We start from the raw sequence: 13,983 nt of genomic DNA on the forward strand, positions 1-13,983 counted from the left end.
TAAAAATAATACTAAAAAATTATATTCTAACTATATTTTATTTAATTTTTAATAAAATATTTTATCTCATATCATCTGGATTGTCTATCCAAACACACAATAATCGATTGTGAGATCATCCCACCCGGTCAAAGGTCCCACAGAGAAATAATTCATTACCCACTGCGGCATCTCCAACCCCATAATCATTTCAGATCCATAAAACCCAACAACCTCTTCCAATCGTAAAAAATGAAAAATGAAAACAAAAACAAAAACAAAAAAAGCCCATAACCTCTCCCCTTTCCCCTCACATTTTTTATTCTAAAAGTAAAACAGGAGTCTAATAAAAATGAGTAAATCCGCATTTCCCAGATACCAGAGAAATGTAAGCAGCAAACGGCATTGTTGAGGGAAGGAGAATTGGGTAAAAAATTCTGCTTGCCCAGGAATTGATAAGGAATTACCACAGATCGAGGAACACCCCGGTGTGCTCTCAAGGTTGATTTAATGAAAGCTTATTATATACGGTGAGCGGGTGAGGTTGGACTTTGTCCTTGCTGTGCTTAGGACCCAACAAAGTTGTACAGTAGATTATGGAGTGTTATTACAACCAGGTTCTCTGTTACTCACTGAGTTGAATGGCTTCTTCCTTGTCATGTGAAGCATTTGCAAACGAAGACTTCGATGCAACTATAACGAAGTGCGCACAACACTTCTATTCACAAACCATTGAATGCACAAAATGGATTCTGAACGCAACCCTCTTATGAGAGAGAGAGAGAGAGAGAGAGAGAGATGTTTTGGTTCCTAAACATCAATAACAGAATTTAACAAAAAAAATAAAAAAATCCAAGACTCTTAATCTACATTAACAATTATTAAAAACCTTCTCATAAATCATAGAAGAAAAATCCAATGAAAATGATAAACGGTAAATTATAACTTGGAACTATGAGAAACCTGGATTTTTCCCCTTCCCATAAATTCCTCCTGCCCATCTAACATCTAGAGATATATACATGCCATCTGAATTTGGGTCTTGTATAGGTATGTACAAAAACCTATCTTGGAATTTTATAAGCTTGGCTGACGTGAATTTGTAGTAAATCTCAAAAGTCACCCGAAGCCACAAACTCCCGGCACGTGCATTTTGCACTAGGCATTTTTCTCTTACCTCTCGTCTTCCAACCAAGCTCATAAATTGAACACTAATCCAAAAAGGGGAAAGGATGATCTTAATTGTTCCACGACCTCAAGTACGGTTTCCCCATTGGATCATGTAAAACAGAACTCTGATGTGGCAAGTTCATCCATCCCATATCATCAGGGATCATGGAAATTCCTGCTTCACGCCCGCTCAAGTAGTCTAGTGGATGCGATGCTTGTGGTAGAACATTGTTGATCCTGGGAGTAACCCCACCCACAATTCCATAGTTCCTCAATGCAGTGAACTGCTCGGTGGATCCTACTGAATCATAAGGGCCAGTTGGACGTAATTGGTTACAATGAGTTATAACGTCAATTATACTCTGATCTGCACCACTTCCACTTCCAATGCTCTGACTCTGGAAACTAACTCCATCTGAACCAGTCCACCCACCATGAACTTGATGCTCACCAGAATACCAGTTCTGACTCAACAATTCCTCGCCATTTAAGCCAGATTGGAGAGGTGCTGGCATACTAATGCTATTGACAGTCCAATCCTGCAGAGTCACCGGTGCCATGTGTTCTTGCCTTGGGATCGAGTATCTAACTCCATCAGAGTACATGTTCCCTGAGCCATTTCTTTGCATATAAACCCCGTTCTGTCTCTTCTGATCCTGCTCCAGTGGCAGTGACTGCTGTGGCTGCTCCTGGAAATTCCCAGGAAACTGACCATTTTCCATCGTCAAATTGTTTGGTGGCTGGAATGCTAAACCTTTCTGTTTCTGCTCCTGATGGTAGGATACTATCCCTTGGCTCTTAAAGAGAGATTGAAGTAACTCATTTTGGTCTTGGCTTGGATAAGAACTGAAGGAACATTCACCTGATTGCCTGTGTAAAAAATCTTTCCCAGTCTCTTCTACATGCAAATCAGATTCTAGATCAATTGAGTGGGCCCGTTGTAGGTCATTAACTCGTGAATGTTCAAGTGCTGCCACTGTGAATTCATGGCTTGCAGTAGAATCATTGTAAGATTGGGGCATGCTAACAGATGGCCAAACATTTTTTCCAGAAGTAAGAGACGCTCCCTGACTGGTTACAATGTCTGCAGTGTTCAAATTCCCTGAGTATTCGGTTTCATCTCTAGGACCAGTATCTGACTTTGGCATGATATGATTGTTCTCGGACTCCATGGCCATGGTATCGACCTCATGGCCACAACTGAGAGAATAAATCTGCTGTGGAGACTGATTCTGTGGGGAGACAGGAACAGACTCTTGATCCCGTGGCAAAACAGGAACAGATTCTTGACTCCATGGCGACACAGGAACAGACTCATGATTATGCGGGGAGCCAGGAACAGACTCTTGATTCCGTGGCGAGCCAAGAACAGACTCTTCATCATCTTCCACAGTAGATACATTGTTTATCAATTTATTTTCCTTCTGATCCTGAAGCATGTTCTCAAGGTTCTTGTTATCATCATCCTGAACAACAAATTGATAGGTTCAACATCATACCCCTATGGAAGAAAAAAAAAAAATCTTATCCGATAATCTACTGATAAACATATTACAAAGACTTATATGTTCACATTCAACAATAACAATAACATACAAAAACATAAAACCAATAACAATGAAAGTAATAACAACAAAGGAAAGAGGGCAGTCATAGACCTGCATTAGAGGTTTTAGCTTATCTTTCATTTCTTGTTCCAAAGAATTAGCCATTAGCCATCTTCGAAACCATTTCTCTCTCCAGTCAGCAATTGCCACCGGGAGAACTTTGGTTGCCAGTTGTAACCTATAGACAAGACTGAACCATGAGGAAGGAGAGAATCTACACTTCGCTGAAGTTTAAAAAGATATATTCCCTTCACAAGACACTAACCAGTGCTGATGCAGTTTCTTCTGCTCTTCTTCCACAAATACTTCATATGGTTGTACATGAAAACTATCAATATTGCCCAAAACACGATTAAGAGAGCTGGACTGGATGCTCTTACCAGACTGCTTCATATTCTTGACAAGTTCATGTTGCTTCTTACTAATCTGAAATATATCAAAGGCATATCAGCAACAGCCTTTGGAATATATATGATGCAAAGGTTTGCACTTGCTTTCCTTAATCCACAAATAATTTGGAAACACCAGAAAACCTTAATTATATTCATACAAGGCATATAACAATGTAAACCAAGTTGAAAGAGTCCCTAAAAGATGTTTCTAAAATGAACTGAAAGAATCATAGAAGAGTCGGAAAAGGAACACCAAACTAGCAATTGGAAAAGTGCTTTAATCAGTGAGGTGACTGATTAAGTACCCAGCTGGTCCTTTCAAGATTTTTTACAAACTTCGAAACATCAGGAAACGCTAACCTTGAAATATGACATATATTTCGCACCATCACTACTGTGGATATTATGCCCGTGTAGCTTGTCTCCAATTCCAGCTTTTGCTCCTAAATTAAGCACATCATCTGAAGCAATCCATAGATTTTTACCTTCATCTTTCGTGAAGCCTTTCTCAGACACCCTGGCAACCATAACAACTCATAAGATTCTTTCACTAACAAACAAAACTACATCAAAATGCATCAAAAAGAAATTTCCATGTCTCAATATGGCTAATACAAGCAGATAATACAACCATGATGCACAATTAGTCACATTGAGCAAAAGAGCCCACCAATCCAACATAACAGAAGAATCCTGAAGTACAAGGAGGGTCTGCAAGAGTTGCTCCAAATAATTATAGTTTAAAGTACAGAATGTCAAGAAATTCTAAACTGGAAGAGGAAGGTGCACTACCTAAAGCTGTCACCCAATCATTTTTTTTTTTTTTGTTAAGTAGCTGTCACCCAATCATACAGTGATATAAAAGAACAAATGGGTTAAAACTCCCATTAAATTTACTCACTATCATCTATATGTGCACAAAAGGATGGGAAACTGAAATAAAAGTGAGAATCAACATGAAGTTTGCAAAGTGGAATAAAGAAAATAATGAAAATGCCATTAGGTCTAGAGCATCTGTTATTTTTCCATTTTGTAGGGTATAAATAAACACTAACGGCTTCTTAAATATTAAAACTTAAGTGCCAGCCCGATGGTATTGTGCTGTGTTTCAGTGTTCTGGGGGTTTTACAGCCCATGTTCCACCTCATACCTCGAAAGGCATAGCCTAGACATATAGGAAGTATACAAAAGGAACACCAAACTAGCAATCGAAAAAGTGGCAAGAAAATCATTCAGCCTATCAACATCTATAGAAGCTGCCCAAAGCAGAAATGTATTTTAAAAATAAAGATTTATCTATCGTCCACTCGCAATCCTGAGATTTTCTATAATTCGTTCCCCTCCAAATATACCATACAATTGGTGGGCAATTTGTTTCAATATACTCCACATTGCTGCAATATGTGGGCCGTCATATAATCCACTCCGATTGGAAAAGAGGCCTAATACCATTCTATGCATACCTTGAGCCAACCAACCAACTCAACTCAACTAAAAAAGTTAGTCCACAAGGCATTGACAATCTCACAATGGATTAAAAGGCAGTCTACAGATGCCCCACTCCTTCTACACATACAATATCAAACTATCACAATGATACGTGGTTTCCTTAGGTTGTCCATAGAGATAATTTTCCTTAAAGAGGCTGTCCGGGGGGAGAAAATTGCCGTCAAAGGCACCTTAATCCGCTAAATATTCCTCCAAGGAAAATGGTTGCTGTCCGGAGGTAGTACCTTCAAGAAATTTTGATAGTGAACTTGTCTTACTTGATAGAGGGAAGCCATTGGAGGACTCTAATAGAGCAAACATTAAAGCCTCCCGTGCACAAGCAATACTCTAAGCCTTTTGGTCCTGGGGTGATGTGATACCCCATATGATAAGGATAAGGGTAAGTGGTGTATGAGATCCCACATTACTTGGGAATGAGAAGTTATTGCTCTTTACAAGGTTCTAATACGGCTCCAATTGTGTCACTGACTAGTCTTTTTGATGTATAGGTCATGTGGTTTGGGCCTTCCATTGGGACGTTACAGGTGAGCTATATAAACCGGACACCCTAGGTTCAAGTCTCCCCATTCATACTCTTGGGACCATTGGATTGGGGGAATTTCCACTAGAATTACCCAATGTGTACTTCTGGAAAACTTATTGTCGAGGGCTTGTACATCCCCTGGATTAGTCGGGCCTTTGTCACGGACACACGATGCCTATTTTAAAAAAAAAAAAAAAAACCTTCCTTGAAGGTCTTCCACCATACCATAAATCACGCCAAAATCTAAAGTCATAGGTCATCACCCACCTCAAGCCCAGTAAGATTAGATAAGACTAGAAAACACCCCTATACCATCCAACCCATGCAAAACCAAATTTAGACTCCACTAAGGCTTTCAACAAGGCCTCCCTCTCATGTTGGTAACGCCAAAGCTACTTACGTAGAAGCCACGGTTCGGAAAAAGCAAGTTTTGAACACCCAAGCCACCATAAAAAATGGGGAAGCACACCAAAGTCACGTCACCTTATAGCCCTTTTTGGAGTATAAGCCCAATCTGGCTTAGGTCTTTTTGGGTGCTTAAAATTGTTATCATCATTATTATTACTTACCAAAAAAACCACGCTTAAATCTCACTCTAAAATATGAGCAAGCAATTCTTTTTTTCTTCTCCTTTTGGACAAACATGGAAGGAAAGTCCGAGCCCAAAGAATTTATTTAAAATTTGGATTACATTCAACTCAAGGGCCAATTGGAAATTTTATTCTCTTGGAGCTGTCTCTTAGAATCTTTCTACGATAACTAAGGTTATAAGCCACTATTTTAGTTTTCTCTAAATCTTATAATCTTATAAGGGCAAATTGATCATTTTTAGGTTTCTTATTTCAAACTTTAAGGGGATACTTGGGGAATTAGAAGAGATGAGAAATCTATAAATAATAGTGAAATGGTTTGAGTTATAATCTTTTATGGAGTTTTGGGAAATGAGAGAAAAAGTTGAATAAAAATATTATAAAGTTAAAATATTGTTAGAATATAATTTTTATTTTGGGATTTAAAAAAATAGAGTTGTTTTTTGTGTTTTGTTCATAAGTTTGAAAAAGTTGCAATGATTGTATAATGATTAGATAAAAAAAATTGAAAATTTAAAAATTTGAAATTGAAAAGTGCATGTTTGAGTCATGTTTGGATGTTGAGATGTTGAGATGTGATGAAATGAAATAAGATGAGATGAGATGAAATGAGATGAGATAAGATGAGATGAGATAAGAGAAAACCATCTCAACATTCAAACAAGTTAACAACCCCTAAATCTTCTTAAATTTGCTTTTAGCAGTCTCCAGCTTTCTTTATGATTATTGTCCTTAATTAAAAACCCCCATCCCCTTAGGAAAGGACTTCCAGCAGCATACTGTCTTCGTAATCTGTCATTGTAGTTAGAGACTAATAATCCAAGAGATTTTCCAACAGCTTTAGGTGCCGTTTGGATAGTGAGATGAGATGAAAATTAAAAGTTGAATAAGATATTATTAGAATATTATTTTTTAATATTATTATTGTTTTGGAATTTGAAAAAGTTGAATTGTTTATTATATTTTGCGTGGAAATTTGGGAAAGTTGTAATGATAAGATAAGATGAAACACTTCTTGTATCTAAACGGGGACTTAGAAGCATAACCATAGATCTTCCGACATCAATTCATAACCCTAAATACCACAATGACCATGCTGAATTAAAGATCTGGCATCAGATTTTCTAACAGGGCATTCAATCCTGCAGCAATATATAGATGATCCAATATCATGAAGAGTTCAAGTACCTTTTTAGAAGTTCAGCATGCTTCATCAATGAAGAGTTCTGGTTATCACTACTACATACTTTGTCGTCAGCTGCCCCAGAACAAGATTCAGATGTAGCTGTGAAATCGTCCTCAGGATCAGGAAATATGGACTCATTTCCATGTGAGGGTATTCTTTTCTCCAATCCGTCTATTGACCTGCTCAGACAAAAAACAAAAATCCAAATACAACCATAAGAAATCAGATTAATAGAGAGGGCAAAGCAAACAACAAAAATAACACTTTGAAACCCACAAGAAATCACTATAACCTCTCAAAAGCCAAATCAAGATTTGAGCAACATCCCAATAAAATTGACTCACATGTTCAAATTTTGATATATCTAAACGAACCAATACATATGCAAGGTTTAGAATATTTTATAAAAATAAATTAAATAATCCTTCATGGTATTTCTTAGAGCAATTGCATATTTGTTCTCCTTTTATCTTGGAAAAAAATGATAACTGCACAATGTTAGCCATTAGAATAGACACCCAATTTCTTCCAAAGAATAATAATGCAAGCATATTTTGCACAGAAATATGCAACAAAGCTCCTCATTAACTTCCACAATATTTAGAATTGATATTTTTTTTAGTACACAGGACGTATACAAAGGAAATATTTAGAATTGATATGATGGTAAAAGACTAGTGCAAATAGAGCCTACATGGTAAGTCCAATTTCATCGAACACCATTGATTGAAATATATAATGAGTAAAAAGAAATCTTTCATCACCATATTCACTTCTTCCAAGACAATACACTAAACTAGTAGCTGTCAAACATCTTTTGACATGAAGAAAGAGCACAGTTTCAAAAACACAGCTCTCAAAACACACGTCCTTGTCACCATAATGCATCAACTGGATTGTGCAAAAACATAAATGAAAATTGGATATTATATACAATCAGAATACGTGGTGAGTATTACTTCCATATTTTCTGCACAATTTCCTTCTCTGGATCCTTGCAGCTTTCACATCTCTCTTTCAACTTCAGTAAGTATCCTATCATACTGCCATGAGAAGAATAAAAAGGTCTCAAACAAAGATTTTTTTTTTTAAAAAAAAAACAATTACCTCTCTCAAGCAACAACATAAAAAATACAGCAAAAGAAGGCAAAGCTTAACTTACTCATTATGATACTTCTGTAACTTCAAGTAATATGTTTTCTTCTCAGCCTTTAAACAATGTTCCCGATGAAGCACTGCATCGGGATGTAGACTACCAGAACAAAGTGAAGCACCCCTACAACCATATATGTTTCAGACAAATTCTTGTGATTAAGTTTTGGAGTTGCATTACTGAGTATAAGAAACATTTATTTCAACTACCAAGACGATACAATAAAATCAAAAAGTTGCAGTTAAATGATTTGGTAAAGAAAATCAAAAGGATAAACAGAAAGTTAAACTGAACCACAGAACTTTTATTCTGTATTTTTCCTGGGTTATTTTCTCCTAAATGAAGATTAGCCTGGAACCTTGAATCTCTTGCATCTTTCAAGAATACGAAAAAAAAAAAAAAAAACAAAAAAACAAAAAAAAACAAATATAATCATTCTTCCATGCACAAAAATATCACCAAAGTATTCACACCATATAACATTCAAGCACTCTAAAAATACTTATCTATAAACACGTCTTTAACTGAAAAATAGTTAAGTAATTTAACATACATTACCAACACATGGCATCCCAGAATCATTTCAAAGTAGTACATGATGGCATGCAGCACATACACATGCAGGCAGGCACAAATATACATACGCTGATATACAAATGTATATGTTTTTCTGTATAGGAATACTTGTAGCATATCATAAACCTGGAATAATATGACCCTGTTTCAAAACAAAACAATTCAATCACTTCCACATAGAAGTATCGCATATGAATACTCGCCATTTGAGAAACGGATTTCCAAAGTGAAAGTTATCCCCAGCAAGCAATGCCTGCACAACTTGTTGTGGCTCTGATCCTCGAGGTAGAAGCCCCACAAGAAAGTTTCTCTCATTCTCTGATAGATGACTCTGCCAAACCTGTAATAAGTTCCACAAAAAATCATAAAACACAATCTTTTTTTTATAGGTAAAATAAGATTTTATTGATCAAGTAAATAGACAAAGCCCAAATACACAGGAAGTATACATGGAACAATCTTGGAATTAAAAGAACATTTCTGATATCATAAAATTATAGGTACCTCTTATTAGGCGTTTTCTCTTGTATACTTGTGTACTTGGGCTATGCCTATTTACTTGGCAATAAAATTTCTTATTGCATATAAAAAAAATTATTGGTACCTCATACGAAAGAACCTCTGTCAAATTTTCTAACTTCAAGATTTCTTGAGGAATAGGAAAAACATCTGCTAAGGTGTTCTGATGACAAAGAACAGAATTACTAAATGTCTTCACATCTCTCCAGCTTATGCCAATTTGTTCCCTTTTAGCAACAACCCTTTTTTGATTGCCATCCCACTCAAGAGAAATATGAGATTGCATGTTTGAGCCATTTTGTGGCAATCCTAAATCCGTCCTTTTCAATCTATGCTTCTGCCTAGAACTGGAACCTCTAATGCTTGCACCAAGTAATCGTTTTCTCCGCTGGTCAGCCGCCATCACCACAGATGCCAGAAACTCAGTGAAAGCAATTTACATCCACATTATGTAAAATACAGTCTTGATCATCCTTAACAAACATCTTTCCTCCATATACAACCTGAAATGATGATATATTAGAAAAAAAGATGCCGGGTATTGTACATCTCGAGTTAAAAACAATTGATCATCATATACAACTCCCTGCATCACAAAATAAGTGCCCCGCCACCTTTATCCTTTTACAGAACAACCTTTTATAATTTTACAGAACAATATTTTTCTGTTTGAGAAGCATATTATCAAGTGCGCATATGCATTATGCTGAGAAACTCTGAGTAATACAATTGCAATCTAAGGCCACAGATAATAACAAAAAGAAGTATGTGGAGAGCTGTTTAAAGCACATTATCCAGAAAATTACCAATATCAGATATCTGTGTTAAAGAATTCAAGCTAATTTAGATTGCCGATTGGATCAATTCAGTTTTATATTTCAACACGATTAATAATTCCACAAAAATTGCACCCGATCCTACATCCATCAAGCTTTAACATGGAATGCATTGGTAGTGACTATCCTCACTCTTAAATGACAAAATTTTTTGGGAGGCTATTGATCACAGTGACCATATGTACACCGATATCCCTCTATTTACCGATAAAAAAAATATATGTACACCGTAATGAAATTCAAATAATATCATTTACAGAATTGACACATTGACCCTTATGGAGAAAATAGAGATTTAACACCTGAGTGACCGTATTCTTTGAAGGCTACAAAACCATTATTCGGCTGTGATCACAGCAAAATATTTGGCCATCTTTTACTGATTGTAAAGCTGAGAATAATGAGATTGGGATGGGGTTGAAGGAAAGTTGAACTGTGTAAATACCACTGCATCTAATAACCCTGTTAATGAGACCGCAACCATCAAGAGATGCGTCAATCGCCATCTCCTCGGCAGGTTTAATTAGAAGTTTCAGATTGACTAACCCTTAAATAGCAGAAAGAGGATCAAGAACAGCGGAGCTAAAGGCCCATCGCAAAAAAACCTCTACCTACAACATCGTCAGCATCCCTACACATGACTACCCAAGTTGCCGAATCAGAGCTCCCTCTCAGACGAGCAGTAATGGGAGTTCAAAATCACAATTCACAATGCCATCCGTATATTTATAACGACGAAAAGAAAATCACCCAGAAATCTCAACTCACATAATAGACGCAACCGGAGCCAATGTCCAATTTGAACCCCTGTATAAGTCATAACGGTCACGTTCCAAGAAATAGTCACAATCCAACTCACAATACGGAAACTTTTCACCCTATCTGAAGCTGAAGCACGAGGAAGTATAGTAACCACTTCAAGAGAGAGTCTTATTATTTTAAAGCATACACAGCAAACAAAACAAAACAAAAAAAAATAGCGCTTAGACAGAGAGAGAATAAACCTTTCCCCACAACAAAATATTTAAAAATAAAATAAATAATAAAATAAAAGAAACTTTGTGAATAACCAACGCGAAATTACTTGTATACAATAACGAGACGATTAAGAGAGAAAGTCATTCAAATTGGGAATAGAAAAACCCTAGAAGTTGAAATGAACAATACAATTACCTCTGATGTCCTCCGACGGTGCTCTCGGTGAAAGGCCGTAAGAAATTGAATTCCCCGGATTTCGCAGTAAAAGCCTGGCAAGAAACTTTGAGATATAGCCGTCGCTCCCGATACAGAGAGGATAAACCTAGGAGGAGCAAGAGATGGAAGGAATATGAGTATTATCCGGTTGGCTTTGGAAAGAGGGCGTATGCGAAGGGAGAGAGATAGAGCCGCACTTGCATGCGCACACGCACACGTATAACACGATGGAGTGAGGAGAGACAGAGAAGGATCCTTTTTCATTTCCTTTTTATCTCGGCAGTGATGGAAGGATCAGACGAGTGTGGTTTATCGGGAACCGTTGAGGTTAACATTGAATGGTTACTTGGCGCGCACGGGCGCGGCTTGGCTCGAGCCATGCCCATCAGGGTTCAATCTTCTTACGTTGGCGATTTTGGTTTATTCGATGAGTCGTGCTCGGTCCCGAATTCGCATTCAAAAATTATTCTGGAAAGATTAAAATTTTTTCTTCTTTTTTTATATATTTTTTTAATTATTATAAATATTTTTAAAAAATAAAAAATTTATAATATTATTAAAAAATATTTTTTAATCATTCTATAAAAAAATTAAATAAATTTTCATTCGAGATATTAAATAAATTATAATGACGTAATAAAATAAATTGAAAATATTTATGAATTCAAACGGCCTTACAAAACAAAAACTGCGGATCGACCATTCATATCCAATTTTTTTACAACTTTTTGAAATAAAATAGGTAATGCTGCGTGGTCCCTAATTGGCAACTATATTTGAGAGCTTTCAAGAAAAAATATTTGATTTTATTTTTTTCAACCATATTTGTCAATCATCAACAAAAGATCATTCTTGTTTAGGAAAATTTAAAATTTACAAAAAAAATGAAAAGAAAATATTTTTGTTCATGGTTTTCAAATATGGTTGTTAAATAGGGTCAACTATAATTTTTCAATAAAATATGTTTATATGAAACTTTAAACTTAAATTAAATAAAAAATCAAAACTAAAAAAGAAGAAAAGAAAAAAAATAATATTTTTCATGAATCAACAATCTCGCATTGGCTAGTGTGTAAAATAATTACGGGAGTCAATTAGTGATGTAACAAGTTCATAAAAGCGAGCTAGCTGACTTAACTAGTCGTTTTCCTTTTCTTTTTTTTCAGTTTGGCTTTTATTTTTGGTTTACAGTTTGGTTCGGTTCTTGAGACTGCGTTTAGATGTTAAATTAAGTTGAGTTGAGATGATAAAATATTATTAAAATATTATTTTTAATATTATTATTATTTTAAAATCTGAAAAATTAAATTATTTATTATATTTTATATTAAAATTTAAAAAAATTATAATGATGAATTGAGATGAGTTTAAGAAGTAAACGTAACCGTCAATCTTAACCCTATTTGGATTGCAAGATCTTTTAATCTCATCTTATTTTATCTCATTCTAAATACAACACTTTAATTTTAAATATTTAATTTTTTCATCTAATAATTACTTAATCATTATAAATTTTTTAAACTTTTAGGTATAATTTGGATAGTAAGATGAGATGAGATGGTTTTAAATGATAGTTGAAAGTTAAATAAAATATTATTAGAATATTATTTTTTAATATTATTATTGTTTTAGAATTTTAAAAAATTGAAATGTTCATTATATTTTGTGTGAAATTTAAAAAAATTATAATGATGAGATTAAATGAGATGAAATGCTTTCACTATCCAAACAGGACCACAAAATACAAAAAATAATTCAATTTTTTCATATTCTAAAATAAAAATTATATTCAAATAATATTTTAAATTTATAATATTTTTATTTAATTTTTTATCTATTTTTTTTTAAAATTCTATAAAATATCTTAAATTAAATTATTTTATTATTATTCATAAATAATTTTATTACTATTTATAAATTATCTCATCTTATATTACCTTACTATTCAAGATATAATAAGAAAAGTCAAATATTTTCTCTTGTGGAGTGGGCCGAACCCCACGCCATAAAAAGGCCCATGAACCCAGAACCAAAGGCTCGACCAGCAAAAACCAAGGCCATAACCGCCAAAACACACTAATACAAATTTCGAATATAATCATCATTAATAGTGGTTTAACGATGTAATGGCAATAAGTAATCTCAACGATCTCTAGTGTAATACTTGCCCAATATACCAATCTCACCCAGCACGGTAACGTATTTGAAGTCTTAACAATCTGCAATCCAGACAGGGAAGGTCACACCATGAAACGAGTCTAGCCAATTGAATGCTCGATCTATATAAATGGAGGTCAAGGATAATTTACAAAGGACAAAGCTACTATGCCGCCCAGCCATTTTTCTTTTTTTTTTTTTTTTTTCCTTTTTTTCACATTTTTTAATATTTTTAAATATTTTTAAAAAATAAAAAATACATCAATACACTTAAATTTATTAAATAAAATAATTAATTAATTAATTTTTTTGACCAACAGTCAAATATAGAGGGCATAGAAGCTTTTTTCATTTACAGAAATATTCCGATACACTTTATTTTAACTGACTTAGTATCGAAAGTGTCCCTTACTACTCTCAAGCCCACCTATCTTTTTTTATTAATGGTTCCACAACACAATATATATACTGTATTAAAGATCCTTACTCATGCATTTGATTAAATATGAACTGAAACAAATGTATGTGATTAATATTTAGCATCTAATCTAGTTATTTATATTTACGTATTGGATGTGGTCTTTAATTATAC

At 34.7% G+C, this 13,983-nt stretch overlaps 1 protein-coding gene across 2 annotated transcripts; it reads right to left on the reverse strand.

Moving 5' to 3' along the window:
- Positions 1 to 840: 840 nt before the first annotated feature.
- On the reverse strand, positions 841 to 11,506 carry LOC109001286. Of its 2 annotated transcripts, XM_018978503.1 has the most exons (11): positions 11,214 to 11,506; positions 10,809 to 10,847; positions 9,290 to 9,707; positions 8,889 to 9,025; positions 8,119 to 8,232; positions 7,916 to 7,999; positions 6,959 to 7,135; positions 3,509 to 3,665; positions 3,022 to 3,182; positions 2,808 to 2,934; positions 841 to 2,615 (listed from the first exon to the last, which is right to left on the reverse strand). In XM_018978503.1, the coding sequence occupies exons 3-11, from the start codon at positions 9,605 to 9,607 to the stop codon at positions 1,218 to 1,220; spliced, it is 2,673 nt and encodes an 890-aa protein (XP_018834048.1). In that variant the 5' UTR covers positions 9,608 to 9,707; positions 10,809 to 10,847; positions 11,214 to 11,506; the 3' UTR covers positions 841 to 1,217. The 2 variants fall into 2 exon arrangements, with proteins under 2 accessions (XP_018834048.1, XP_018834046.1); XM_018978501.1 differs by lacking the exon at positions 10,809 to 10,847.
- Positions 11,507 to 13,983: the final 2,477 nt, after the last annotated feature.

Source organism: Juglans regia, chromosome 1, assembly GCF_001411555.2.
Source record: "Juglans regia cultivar Chandler chromosome 1, Walnut 2.0, whole genome shotgun sequence".
NCBI classification, from domain to species: Eukaryota; Viridiplantae; Streptophyta; class Magnoliopsida; order Fagales; family Juglandaceae; genus Juglans; species Juglans regia.

What these genes read in the sequence shown, in the direction of transcription:
- LOC109001286 (XM_018978501.1), bottom strand. Translation starts at nt 9,607, where the DNA reads ATGGCGGCTGACCAGCGGAGAAAACGATTACTTGGTGCAAGCATTAGA. An exon ending in CAGAGGTTCTTTCGTATGAG is followed by an intron (nt 9,026 to 9,289) that starts GTACCAATAATT and finishes AACTTATTACAG; the next exon opens with GTTTGGCAGAGTCATCTATC. An exon ending in GGAAATCCGTTTCTCAAATG is followed by an intron (nt 8,233 to 8,888) that starts GCGAGTATTCAT and finishes ATATGGTTGTAG; the next exon opens with GGGTGCTTCACTTTGTTCTG.